The sequence below is a fragment of the Chaetodon auriga genome, chromosome 2 (assembly GCF_051107435.1).
Source record: "Chaetodon auriga isolate fChaAug3 chromosome 2, fChaAug3.hap1, whole genome shotgun sequence".
Classification (NCBI taxonomy): Eukaryota; Metazoa; Chordata; class Actinopteri; order Chaetodontiformes; family Chaetodontidae; genus Chaetodon; species Chaetodon auriga.
The window spans coordinates 21848352-21862711 of record NC_135075.1 but is presented as its reverse complement, the minus strand read 5'-3'; the positions used below and the strand labels follow the sequence as shown (position 1 = coordinate 21862711).

Below are 14360 nucleotides of genomic sequence, written 5' to 3'. Positions count from 1 at the left end.
CGAGTAAACAAGTGAAATTCTCAAGTAGGAAAGGGAGAAATAAAGTTTTATAGGCCCTTCAAATGCATTAGGGCCATGTGAGGTGGATCTAAGTGTGTTTTCTGACTAGTTCATGCATCCTTAATACCCTCCTGGGATACCGATCGGGCTGGGTAAGATTTTCAATACCAGTGTCGATATGATTCCTGAGGTTTGGTACCAACACAAAACAAAGCAAAGAGGTTTTCTCTGGTACTTTGAGGAATACAAACCCTTTCCTAAATAAAATAAAAGTAGCTATGACTTAAATCAGCAATTAAGAGCTTCAATGCCGGCTTTCTGTACTCGGACATCAAGTCAGTAGCTAAAAAGTAGTGAAGCTTGATACACCACACCATAAATATGTTTTTAGACGTGCATTGCTTTGTGTGCTCGTCGGTATGTGTTTCCATTCGAGTGTTTGGGTTCAAGCAAGTTTGTGTGTGTTTGTGTGTGTTGTAAATGTTTGTCCCAGGAAACTGTACTGGTAGACCACACATGAAAAGGATGCTGTTAAACCTGCAAAGAGAGTGAGTGAGTGTGAGAGAGACAGGGAGGCAGGAAGTATGTGAGGCAAGTGTAATTTCAATTCCAGTACTCTTAATCCAAAGTGGGTAAAAGGAGCCATTCTTCTCAATGATCTTTATAGATTTGAAGAAAAAAAACCTTTCATGGTGAAACCTTTATAGCGTTCAGATATTGAAACAATCCTCTTCCCCATCGGACTGAAAAGGAACTGACCTCATCTCAGAGGAGAGGGACAGGAGGAAAGATTAGAGACAGATTGGAGATCCAAACCAATATTATTGGGAAAGAATAAGACTTTTCAAAAGAAAAAGAGGTGCAGACGGGCAGACAGTGAGCATTCAGCTGACTCAGAGGAGCTACTGTCTGTTTATAGTTTTCAGTGTTTAGGTCATGCCCTTTTCTGCAGCAACTTAAGTCCCCTTCAGACATGCACTGTAATCCTCCGATGCTCAGCCACTTTTAAATGTTGGCTTCATGTTTGCAAAAGAACCTGAGTCATTTTTTCCATGAAGGTTTTTTCATGAACTCTTTTCTTATTTAGGGACCAGATAACAGTCCTGTAACATTTTGAACACAGCTCAAATGTGAATAAATGCTGTTACTTTACCTTTAAAAGCACAAAGTTTTATGGCATAACTCCATTTGACATTCTGAATATGGATCCAAATTCTGGGTTTTTGGTCATTTTAAGGATTTTAAAGTGGCAGATTGAACTGAAAACAGACATTTGCAAGCCAAATGAGATACATAGCGTTTATAAAAATGGCTGGAAATGGCTTGGTTTGACACTGAAATATAATAACTGTTGTTTCACCGCAGAACGGACGAGAGAACAAGTGATCATTGTACAGAACTTCCTGTGATGCCCCTTCTCATGGGCTAAATGCCAGTCGTGTGAGCCCTACATCATGTAGCCATTATTTACAGTAAACTGCCAGATGAAACAAGCAGTGTTGCAGATTTAATGTCTTGCAGTCAGTGAGAACGGGTGTGTGTTTGCAGCACATTGGGACCCTCCTGAAACTTTTGACCCTCTCTTCAGTCACTCCTGATAGAAGAGAGGAAAATGAATTGCTTTTACGCTGTTTATAGTGAAATAAAACCATAAAAGAGGAGGTGCCACTACATAACTCTAGGTATGATGTTCTGCTTGATGTATGGACAAAATAGCTGTGTGGCTGCCTGCCTGCCTGCCTGTCTGCCTGACTGGCTGACATGGACTCTATTTTGGGAGCGATGGAAGCCCCCTCTCTCCCTCCTGTTGTCGTGCGCTGTGACTCTTCAGCTTGCCCTGTGGCTATGCGCCTCTTGTACTGTGCAAGAAGGGCACTTAACACTTGCCCAGTGAAACCAGAGCTCTGCCTTCAGCCTTCAGCCTCATGCCTTGCCATGTCCTCTGGGCTATTTTTACTCCAGCAGTGGCTACTTCTGCCAAACCCATACCACAGCCTACTGGACTGGAGCTGAGGCCATGTGTGTTTCTGTATGTGTGTGTGTGTGTGTGTGTGTGTGTGTGTGTGTAGGTGTGTGTAGGTGTGTGTGAGTGCTGAAACTGTGCATTTGTGAGCAGAGCAGAGTCGGGCGATGTATCACAAATGAATTTGGTAACATTAGATTATATCCTGCATGTGTAATTACGGGGCTTGGGGTTTAGGACGCTGATGATTGGCTGCAGCTTCTCCGGTTCAAATCCGACTGGGGTCCTTTGTTGCCCTTCCCTCTCCCTCATTTCCTGTCATCTCTCTCTCCCCCCCTCCCCTTCTGTATTACTTACAACTAATTATGGGTTGTAATATTGCAGGCACTGGGAAACAAAATGAAAGCTATATTTTTGAAGAACTTATGTAGTACTTATGGTCAAAATTTTCCAATTATTTCAGTTGGGTACTGGATATGGTCATTAAGATGGAACAAAATATGAAGCCTATGAAGATAAGATTTTTTTTTTTTTTGAATTACACACTAGTAATGAACTAATGTAGGACCACTGTAGTTAAGTGGAAAAAAACCAAGAAGAGCAGACCTAACCTGTTAACAGCTACAGGATATAATGATGTACCTAAAGGAAGACAAGAATGGTACAACTACTACAACCCTCCTGTCCCCTGTAGTGATGGATATATTCAGGCCACTCTCTCATTCATACAGAGCACAGAACAGTCCATACTGATAGTCACATTGACTGCATTGACTCATGTCAGCGTGACAGCGCCGGCGCCACTGTTAACAAATGGTCATTACTGGCATGAATGAAGCAAATTCAATCAATGAATCCCTTTCTTTGTCCCCAGAGGGCACCACACTGAAGATATTTAGACTTGGGCTTGTGGATTCCTCACCTCATCCATGCCACACAGTGTCAGTGCAGGAAATCACATCCTCTCTCTGCCTCCAGCTGGTGCTCATGACATGCCCACCCGTGCCAGATCCACCCACATAAAGCAAGATACAAAGAAACTCTTCTGTTCACTAAATCACAGAAACGAGCCAATGCTGCTTTTTATTTTAGTAGTAGTTAGTGTTTTGCAGATTTTCTCCAAGAAGTGCACAATGAACTCTATATAATGGTGGAGACGTCCGACGAGATGAATTTCTGCACCTTTTTAAAGCTATTCTTAAGTGCTGCTACAGTTTTCAACCCATCTCTGAACCTGGAGGCATCATATTCATTTCCCAAATTCCTTTTCTCTCCTCCTCTGTCCTCTCGCACTTCTTTTTGCCTGACTGTTTTCTCTTAATTCTCTCTCTCTCACACTCTCGCTCCGCTTCAGTGAAATACATCAAGGAGATGTCGGCCTTCTTTAAAAGCTCGGGGTCCCCTGGGGCCGCCCTCCCCTGGGACTCTCCCCCCTCCACGCCTCAGAGGGGCGCTGAGCTCTCACCCGCTGAGGTGAAGGAGCCCCGCAGCATCCCACTGAAGATGTGCCAGGTGTCGCGGAAACAGTGCCCCCCGGACACAGAAAACAGGTAGTGTGTGCTAGAAGCTAACAGCTTTACGTATGTTTGATTTTCAGCTGATAATTGACAGCCAAACCTGCACAAAGTTGCTGAGAGAGAACATTGTAAAGGGCGCTTCTTACCAAGTCTTCCTCACATATTCTCTTTGTTAATATCTAAAACTTCCTCTCCACCCTCAAGCTTTTCTCTTTCTCTGCCATTTTGTCTTTTATTTCTCTGACGGCCCTTTTTTCCATCTCCCTTCTTGTCCTCCCGCTACCTTCTGCCTCTCTCTCTCTCTCTCTCTCTCCCCGTCTCATCTCATCTGCCAGGTATTTCGAGGTAGTTTCATCCAGCAGAAAGAACTCTGTGTTCCTGCGAGCAAAAGACCCAGCTATGGCCCAGTCCTGGTACAGCGCCATCCAGGCTGGCGTTGCCAACCTTTTACCACGAGTGAAGGAGGAGATGAAGACCATGCAGCCTGGCATGGAGGTCAAACATCTGGGCTGGATTACAGAGCAGGTAAACAGGAACACAGGCGCGCATTGTACTGCTGCAAAGACAGCCTTCCACTTCTGTGGACAGTCAAGTTGAATCCGATCTTAAAGTGCATGCAGCAAAACCAAAATACGGGAGGCACATATATAAGTTCATGTATGCTCATGTAACAGCCTGATCCCACATTCATAGGTGCAGCCTACTGTCCATGAGCATCACTGTCATAACTCAAATGTAATCAAAGGACTGTACAAGTGACTTTAAACGTTTACTTCATCTCTGCCACTAATGTGCAGGCGACCCAGGGTCCAGAGAGACCAGTGCTGGCCGCGCTGACCGACAGAGACCTGCTGCTGTATTCCTCCTTGCCTGAAAGCAAAGAGAGCCTCAGCAGCCCCACCAAGAGTCATCCGCTCATTGCTACGAGGTGGCCACACACAAATGCCAGCGTATACTGTCCACACATTCACCGCATACACACAGTGCTCCCTCTGCTTCCCTCTCTTTTACACAAACACATTCACGTAACGCAGCACACACATTTAGCATTTCATAAACTTCATAGACCTCCACCCGGAGCAGCCCGCCTCTGAGGTAACAGACCGTTCTGTGGCTGTTTTTGGCCCAGTTAAAGAACACATTGTCACTCTTTCCATAAGTGGACGATTGGTTATTTTGCCACATAACGTCACATTTCATTTGGAAAACATTAGTGGAAGCAGAACGTGTGAGTCATGTGTTTTTCCGCCCTTCCTTCTCTCCTGTGCTCTCCACATCTCACTTTTCACACTGTAACACTTCATCTGTAACACACGAACACGGACATTTGCTCCTCTGGTCCATCCTTTTCTATGAATCTTAATTACCCTCTTTCTCATCCACGTGCTTCTATTCTCCCTTTCAGACTGGTCCACTCTGGCCCAGGAAAAAGTTCTCCTCTCCTGGATTCTGACCTCTCATTTGGCCTGCGTTCTGGCACTAAGCAAGGCGTGGAGACCCATGTGTTCAGGGTGGATTCTGCCAAGGAACTGTCCACCTGGACTCATCTGCTGGTGGAGGGTTGCCACAATGCTGCTGAGCTCATCAAGGAGGTCACCACAGGTACGGATACAGGGATTTGTTTGACTCCCAGTTCCCTCTTCAGGCATGCTGCACAGTTTCTCCACCTGCAAGCAGAAGATTTTGTCTGATCTGACAGAGGGCACAAGGAATTGACCAGAAGTAATATGTGACTGTCTTTGAGTGTTGCTCGTCTTTGCACGAGTGAACAGAGAATCAGACAACCAAGACTGAAGATTTGACTCCCACTGAGGTCGCCCTTTGTAAAAATGAATCTGTGTAAAGTACGGGGCTGTTAGATTGTGATAAGTATCAGAAACAAAAGCACTTTTTATGTTTGCATTATAAACCTGTAATAAGTATAAAAGCTACATGAACGTGCTTGTACCAGCAGTGCATTTGGACAATTTAGGCAGAGCATTGCTTCTCCATAAAATCCCCCAAAAGAGAATAAAAGCAGAGACTTTCCATCACAACTGCAAACACAACACTGCTGTCACTCTAAAATTCATCGACAGGTCTTTTACACTGACTGATGCAAGAAAATCTGGGTTGTTATGTCGCAGTAAAACATGCCCATAACCGTAAATTCTGATCTGCTGATCGAAAACGCAGATTGATCGATCTCCTCATTAATTTCTATGTGCATACCTTAGATCAATTAATCCAGAAAAATCAAGAGATGTGGACTCTATTCAACAGAGACAGACAGACACCTCAGTATAATAACACAGCAGGAGCTTGTCTCACAAAGCAGGATTAGGAGTTTTCGTTTATTGTCTCCTGCACAATGACTCAGGGACTGTACTCTGGAGCATAATGTCCTCAAATCGCTGGAGATTTCTTCTGGCTACATGTTTCTAAAAGGCTTGAACTGGGAAAGGAAAGCTGTTTTTAATAGATTTTGCTTTGTTTGGTTTCAAGTACAGCTGTGTATCAGCTGTCTGCGGTAACAGTTCAGCTCATTTTGCTTAAATGATCCAGATTCTGCATTTAGTTTCATCTGGAAACTTATCAATCCTACTTTATGAGACAGACGCCAGTACACACACAATGCTGTTACATTGCCCTCTGCTGGCAGCTCGATGTGGTGCAGCAGACTTTCAGCCTAAAACCAAAAACAGTCTATTTTTGGTATCAGAATTAGGACAAGTGTTCCATTTAAGTAAGATTTACAACTGTTATCTTCTCGTAACAATGAGCATTATTTATCCTTTCAGTGCATTAAGCTGTCACATTCAGGGTGCGGCCAAGAATTCTGGGCTCTGTGTCAACACTGTACACTGAGCTCACGACCAGAAATCCAACAACTTAAGCCGAGCTCTGTAAAATCATTACATTACCTTTGTTCCGCCTTGGTGTAACCCCTGTTTTGTTTCCTACCCTGGCAGCCTGTAGCTGGAATGGGAAGGAGTGCACCCTGGGAGTGCACATTGATGAGGGCTTCACACTGTTCACAGAAGAAATGGGTGTCAGGAAAAGCATTCTGCTCCAGCAGCCTTTCGAGCGCCTAAGAATGTCCTCAGACGATGGAGTTCGCATGATGTTCCTTGACTTCGGAGGCCCTGAGGCAGAGATTGTAAGTTTTCCATTGGGCTGTCGCATGCTGTTAAATTTGGGCTGTTACACTGAATATGCCAAATATTGCTTGAATGGTTGTTATCAAAAATAACACCTGGTGACGTTGAAAGTTATTTACACAAAATAATCTTAACACAAGGTCCATTCACGAGCCCTTTGCTCAGCTTTCAGCCACATTTCATCAGCGGATAAGAGTTTGCTCAGTTGTCGTGGAGGTGGGCGTCTGAGTCAACAGAGTTATAGGACAAACTCCAAGCAAGGGGACAAACATGGTGCCGTGTGGAAACGATCATGTAGCACTTTTATTGTCATTTTATGTCTGGAAATGTAATCTTACAACATACAAACATGTCGATCATGTGATAGTGATGTGAAGTGGGACGCAGGAATCAGTGGTGGAATGTAACTCGGTACATTTACTCAAGAACTGTACTTAAGTGCAAATTGGACAGCTTTTGTTAGCAGTATCTTTTGAGAATGCACCTTTTCCAGTGAAACGTATCTCCACATTGGTGATTTTGAATGTTTGGGATAAACTGAAGGATTAAGTTTTCTCCTTCTTCTTTATCTAAATAAACTGTTCAAAAAGCCTCTTGGATTAGCTGCAAATGCATCATCACAAAGCTGAGAACAGGCTGTTTTTTCTGAGCTCATGAAAAGTCAAAGTTTTAGAAATGCGTGGTTTTCACAGGGCGGTGACGCTACAAACATATGATGATCTTATTGAATATGATGCATTGCTGTAGATTAAGATATCCAACAGTATTTAAAGTAGTTAAAATTAACTTAACCATAAACATTTACAGCTGTAAAATGCCATCAGACACAATAACGGAGCAGTAACATGCATCCAAACACATCAGATATGAGAGTAAAACACTTTTACTGCACAGTGACAGTAACTGCTGCTTTGAATGCAGGAAATGTACTTACAGTGTGGTAGTAGTACTATTAGTACAGCCATCAATGTAACATACAGTGTTAAAAAGCTTATATTCTTTCTCATTCTTACTCTCTTCTTTCAGCAACTGGACCTCCACTGTTGTCCCAAGACCATAGTCTTCATCATCCACTCTTTCCTGTCTGCGAAGGTCAAGCGACTTGGCCTTCTGGCATGATAATGGCCACCCATCCAGAACATCAACAATAGGAATATTCAATAAAACACACAGCCCAGAAGACTCTGGCACACCAGAGGACGTGGCCCAGGAAAAGATGCTGACTCAGCCCTTCTTTTCAGCCTTCCCTTAGGCCTTGAAAATCATCATCCTCTCTGGTCAGGTACCTCCTGGTCTTCTGGGGGAATGAAGAGAAAACTGCAACATGGACCTTTGTTGAACTTATAGTTGTAAGGTAAAGAGAGGTTTTACAGATGGTGTAGCAGCCATTTAAAGGATCTGACATCTGTCAAATCTGTTGCAGTAGGTCATGACACTTTATGATGGCAAACTGTGTGAATATGACAGCCTGCATCTCAATGTTTCGAAGCTTGAAGTCTCAGCCATTTCATGTTTTTTTTGCCCCATTGTTCGGTCTTGTTTTGTTTCATGAGTCACGGCGGGCCTTTGTCACCAGCATCCTTTCATCGTTCAGTCTTTGCTTGATGTGCTGTGAGCAGTCATAACAAAAGTTATTTCACAAATGTCCTGATTGATGTTGGACAAACATTTGTTTATAAAGGCAGCTTCAGTGGAGTGACAGAATGACGTGACTGATCACTGCATGGTAAGTCGTCTGTACTGCACAATGTACAGAATACAACTGCAATGATATGCTCTTTGTGTGGATGCTCAAGTTGCCTTTACTCTGTGCTTTTTGTTTCAGACAACTTCCAAATGCCAGATCGTATATGTTTTCCATTACAGCCGAACACGTCTGTCTCCTTTTGTTTTAAGTGTGCTCATAATCATCGGCCTAACAAAGAGAAATGACTAACAGATTATATTATAAAGGCTTTTTTAAAAAATGTGTTTTATGTGCTTAACCAATAAATTAGATAAAAACATATTTAATAATTTTCCTAACAAAAAAAAAGACATCTTCCTTTCATCTGGACGGCCTTGGCCAGATAGTGTGCAGTTTCATTTAATTTCAGCCCCTGTGAAGTACAAAATAAGAGCGATTGTGTTTTTCGAGTACTGACAAAGGCTGTCACATGATCATGTGTTGATAGATGACAAACAGTCCAGCTAAGCTCCTTCTCCTGTATGGATAAGCTACAAGCACAGAGTTTAGCTCTTAGATAAACCTTTTTTAATGTTTTTGTCTGTACTTCATAGTTCAGTCACCTGAGAGGACAAAGAGGCTTCATCAGAAAGCACCGATGGTCCATTTCACACCATTCGACCAATATTTAAATATGTTAATTTACCATATGAAATATATTGAGTTGTTTACATCATAAAGTGTTGTGATTTTTTTTTTCTTTATTATGAACATCCACAACTTCTCTGTGTGTCCAACACTAAACAGACTTGTATTAATATATATTTCAGAACTAAACCTTGTTTGCTTCCAAAAATGTATTGTATATTCTTATTTAAACAAAGGTGTGCCTTGCAGGGTTGTTTGTATATAAACATGTAATAAACTTTGTTAACTTTTATTGCGTACTTTGCACGTGCTTTATTGACACCGCATAAATGTCGCTCTTGATTATTTTATTTCTTTCTTTTACCTCTGTGAAGACCTAAAACATTTTATTCTGCAGCTTAATTTAAATATTGAGTTTAGTGGCTTGGCAGTTAAAGCTGCACTAATAATATAAAAAATATTTACTAAAGGATCATTGTGTCATGTGACAGGTGTTGCTTGTAGAGCGTCTGAGCATCTTTCAGCTCTGTTGTGGTTTTACAGCCCAAAACTCTACTGTTTTGGTTCATTTGTGCGACTTTCACAGGCCTCTCTTCCAGCAGCAGCAGGCATCACGTTTTTTTTAAAAAAAGAAAAAAACTACTTAAAATTGTGGAGCAATTAGTAAGTTTTAGTAAGTGGGTGGAGACCAAAAACTGAGCTAAAAGAGTGAATACCAGACTTACATTCATCAGGTGGCCAGAATCAAAATGAATGGTAGTCTGTGTCTGCTGTTAACAGGCACCTGCTTGCTAACATGTTAGCCAGAACAACCGTATGAGGTCAATGCAGCTTCAGCTTTGTCCTGCACTGCCACCAAGTGACCAAAAACAAAATAAATGAGCGCAGCTTTAAAGGACTTAAGCATGGGACGATGACATGCAGAGAAACATATTGGGTTGGTTGCACCAGTCACAGTACTGTGAAGGATTCTTCCGAGGCTTGATTTGGATTTACTGCTCGCCATCATTTTGGCGAAAGAAGCTCTAAATCTGTTCAAAGAGGAAGAAGTCTTGGAGGAAATGACTCTTGTTAATCACACATGCAAATCATATGTTCATTAACTCTTAAACTGCAAGATGAAAACCAAGACATGCATTAGGAGTGAAACTACTTGTGAATTAAAGGCTGATGTTCTATCTATCCATCTATCTGCTGTAATAGCTCTTAAATCCAAACAGTCCTTTTAAGTCAGCGCTAATGCACCAGCTGAAAGTTTTAATGTCATATCTCGTGGTCTTTAACGAGCTGCTCCACTGAACAGCAGATCTGGCCGACACGCTGTCTTTATTTAACATTCCCAGTTGGTGGTCTGACAGTTTTATTAAGTCCAGACAGATCTGAAGAATGGGCAGAGCCAAGATGATGATGATGAGATGCTTAAGTCAGCGGGGTGTGTGATGGAGACAGTTAGGCCTGCTGCTAGCCATTGTAAAAGGAGCACGCAAACAGTCCCCTCTTATATGCTTTTACAGCCACGAGGCAGTGTTATCAGTGAGGCGCAGATGCTGCTTGTTACTGTGTAAAGTGTGAGTCAGTGTGTGTGTGTGTGTGTGTGTGTGCGTGTGTGTGTGTGTGTGCATATGCTTTTTAAACACACATGTATTTGCATGTGTGCGCCGGAACAACAAATGGAGGCTGGAGAGTCTAGTAATAATAAACTGTGAGCTGTGTATCAGCCTATCAAATCAGAATGGAGTGTTCACATTTGATCATATCTCCCCTCTCCTCTCTCCCCTCCCTCCCCCTTTCGGCCCTCGCTCCTCTTGTTGAGAGTGTTACCATGGCGACGGCAGGGAGCGCTCCGATTGGCCGTTCCCCTGAACTATGGTTTTGCTGCTGAAATTGCCAATCAGCCTCTCAGATCCGCTGGAGAGGAGGAGGAGATTGTGTGAATATATTTTGATTAACAAAAATGGAAGGGCACTTAGGAGGGAGAGGAAGGGGGAGAAAATTGCCAGAAAATATGATGGTAGTAAGTGAAGGGGCTAAGAGAAAATGTTGCACCTGATAGAATACACTCTGCAATCCCTGCTATTGTGCCGAAGGCTTGAGAGCAAACATTATTGCGCACAAAGAGAAGGAATATTGACTCCAAATAATATTGGAAACACACTGTAACATTCTGCCAGTTGTGGTCTTTATTTGAAGTTCCACAGTAACCAGGAATATTGAGTGAGTGCAGACATGAAAGAATGAGAAGAAGACTGCAGATGAGACTAGTCTAGGATGATCAAGGTATGCACACTCCTCTTATACTGGCGTTTTTGTGACTCTATTTATAACGCAATCCGATTTTTGTAGCATGATAATGCAGAGCAGATCAATCAATCTCCGCTTTCAGCTGCATTATCAGCCCATAATAAGGCACCTTTGACAAGATTAAACGCAAAGGTATGATGAAAGTCTCCCCCTTTGTTTCCTTTGTGGTAAAATTAGAAACCTATTGTTCTTTGGAAGACAGAGAAAAACATTCACGAATGTGGAAAACGCTCTTTGGCAAACGGTTGGCATATAAGGGCTGTAAATATAAAATGACCAAAACATTCATGTGTGGTAAACCAGGAGCAGGGTCCATTAAGTAAACAAACACTGAATACTACAAGAAGTAAACTCACCATGTTGGGCATTTTAGCACAGTTTGCTGCACTCCAATAAAAAAAAACCTGATTATTTGCAAGATTGAAAACCATAAATAAAATGTTTCCATAACTCTCTCTCTCATTCTCTATGTCTCTCTCTCTCTCTCTCTCTCTCTCTCTCTCTCTCTCTCTCTCTCAGGACCAAATGACAGGTTTTATGTCCTCAGTGCTTTACGGTTTCAGTAAAAATAGTCGTGTGTGAGGTTTCACGCTCAGTAAGGTTTAACTGATTAAAATCTGTGACGTTTTTACTCCTCACATTTTCATTTTTTATCATTTGTATTTTGCCGAATTCTTCGTTAAACTAATAAATTAGACAGTGATGAGTTGTTTCTATTTTAATGGAAAGCAATCACGGTGGATATGTCGTTTTTAAATGACAAAATTAAAATGTCCTGTAGAGGAAACACAGTGAGATGGCGCGGGCCCAGCATGCTCATTTGGCATCATTTCTACACTTTATTACTCCATTAGAGCTTCATCAAGCATGCAGCCCTTTTGGAAAAGGACCAACAACTATTGCTAAAGGTGTTGATCAAAATCATTAATACAGCCACTTTCTTATTGTGGTTACTGTCTCCATCGCTTCCTTTGTGAATCCATCATCACAATTATCAGTATAATCATTATTAATCATCAGTGCTGTCATCATCATCATTATGAAAGATTGGCCTCGGGTGTGACTGAATCCTCACACTGGATACAGATCAGCAGCCTTTGCTGTGCATAATCTAAAGATCAAGCGTGGTTATGAATGCAGATTTTCTCATAAAACTTTCATATTTTGAAGACCTTTTTCGCCAAACTCCTGCGTCTGTGCACCTGCGATCAGTGCAGGTCTTCAATTCAGCATTAGCATTTTATGCTACTTTAGACTTTTACTTCACTTCATCTTGGAGGAAAATATTATAAATATAGTTTGATTAAACTAACCAGCAGGATATGCAGCAGCTAGAATGAGCTCAAGCTCCATTATAATAGGCTGCTTACATGCTAATGTATAATAATAATAATCCAGTAATATAAAATGTGATATCCTGTAACACTAACAGGACACAGTCTGTACAGTGCATTCTTGTACTAGTATTCTACAGAGCCGTTACTTTTAGTGATCAAAGCTTTATCATTTCTTGATTAGTTTTGCACTGTTCACACAGATAACAAGCATGAATTAATGCAAGACAGACAGATGTTTGCAGGGAAAAAATACTGGAAAACAAAGGAAAAAAGCAAAACACGTCCATACACCAACAGCCACAGTCTGTCTCTCAGACACGTTTTCCATAGGCTACAGCCTTTAAGTAAATCCATTTCCATTCCAGATTTAATTAAAGCACAAGGTTTGTCTTTTACAGTGTTGCTGCTGCTGTCTTGGCAGAATACCTAACTGAAGTAACTCCAAATTCTTATTCCACAAGCCCACTGCCCCAGTAAAAGCATGTGCGACTGTGTCCTTTCCACACAGGAGGGATAACTGTACAGGACGTGCTGGCTGCATGTTACATGGCTGTGATGAACCCTGGCAACATCATGGTCTGCAGTGTGTGTCGTAGCAGACAGGTGGCAGTAGAGTATCGAAGGAGGAGAGACACTTTCAGGCCTGACAGGTTTTAATGTGCTGTCAGAACCAGTAGGGGTCTCTGTCTCTCCACTCAGGAGAATGACAAAGAGAGCGTTGGTGTTCAGTGGGGGGAAGAGAGAGAGAGAGAGAGAGAGAGAGCATTTAAGCTTTGATTGGTCCTGACCTAATTCAGAACAGGACATCCCACAATATTCAATACTCTATTCCTTGTTTTCTCTCTCTCACTCTCTCTACACTATCTTTTTTCTCCCTCTTAACACAAAAGGAATAGAGAGAGAAAAGAGGGCCAGAGATTAATACTCAGGCTCGAGCTGAGCAATTCATATTCCAATTGGAGGAGCATGTTATCTATTTTCTCACACTCATTCACTGTGCTTTTCTTCCTGACAGGCATTCGGATCAAAGCAGGACTCAACAGGAATCAAACAGGACTTTCAAGGAACTGAGCCACGGCGACAACATTTAGTCCGGGCACAGCGTTTCAACCTTGCACAGACTCCAGCGGAAACAACTGCACAATCACTTTCACATCAACTCCCCAATAACCATGTCAAATATGTACAGAGGGATGGGGCGAGGCTAAAGCTGAATCCTGTGTCATTGGAAAGTCATTCATCCGAGCTTAATCAATCTAGGTTGTTTGATTCAATTCGAAGTGCCTCCCAGGCAGAAGAAGAGAGGAAGAGAAAGGCAGAAAATGAGAGTTGAGCTGAGCTGACTCTTTCTAACTTTGACAAGGCTTCTCTCCATCTCCCGTCTCCTTCATTTCCCCCCATTTTGCTGTCGTTCTATCTATCGTTCTCTCATCCTCCTCCTAGAGGCAGGAATTATAGGTACTCATTTCATGCTAAGGCATTGCTTGGATTTCTTTTTTTTTTCAGTCACCAGTATTTTTTAATATTGTTATTACTACTGTATGTCTTAAAGACCAGGTTAGGGTTATTAAATATGCCAAAGCGAATTGTATTTTCGCTCAAGTAAGCTCCTTGGAAATATTCCATCAGGGCACCCTTTTATTCTTTCCAAATGTAGTTATGAATTTTAAAGTAGACTTGTATTACTGGAGGAGAGAGGTGTGTGATCAGAATACTGAGCAATGCCCAGATTGGAATTCCTTGTTCTTGGAGCATTGAAAGGGAGACTGTTGCTGTCAACAGGAGAGG

At 42.1% G+C, this 14360-nt stretch overlaps 1 protein-coding gene across 1 annotated transcript in view; it reads left to right on the top strand.

Annotated features, from left to right (window-relative positions):
- Positions 1-9226, top strand: part of snta1 (syntrophin, alpha 1) — a 31462-nt gene extending 22236 nt beyond the window's left edge. The window contains exons 3-8 of the mRNA XM_076747759.1: positions 3318-3513; positions 3816-4005; positions 4278-4408; positions 4886-5082; positions 6432-6619; positions 7647-9226. Coding sequence (XP_076603874.1) covers positions 3318-3513; positions 3816-4005; positions 4278-4408; positions 4886-5082; positions 6432-6619; positions 7647-7739 — 995 coding nt within the window. The 3' untranslated portion in view covers positions 7740-9226. The remainder of the gene's footprint in view (positions 1-3317; positions 3514-3815; positions 4006-4277; positions 4409-4885; positions 5083-6431; positions 6620-7646) is intronic.
- The last annotated feature ends 5134 nt before the right edge of the window (positions 9227-14360 follow it).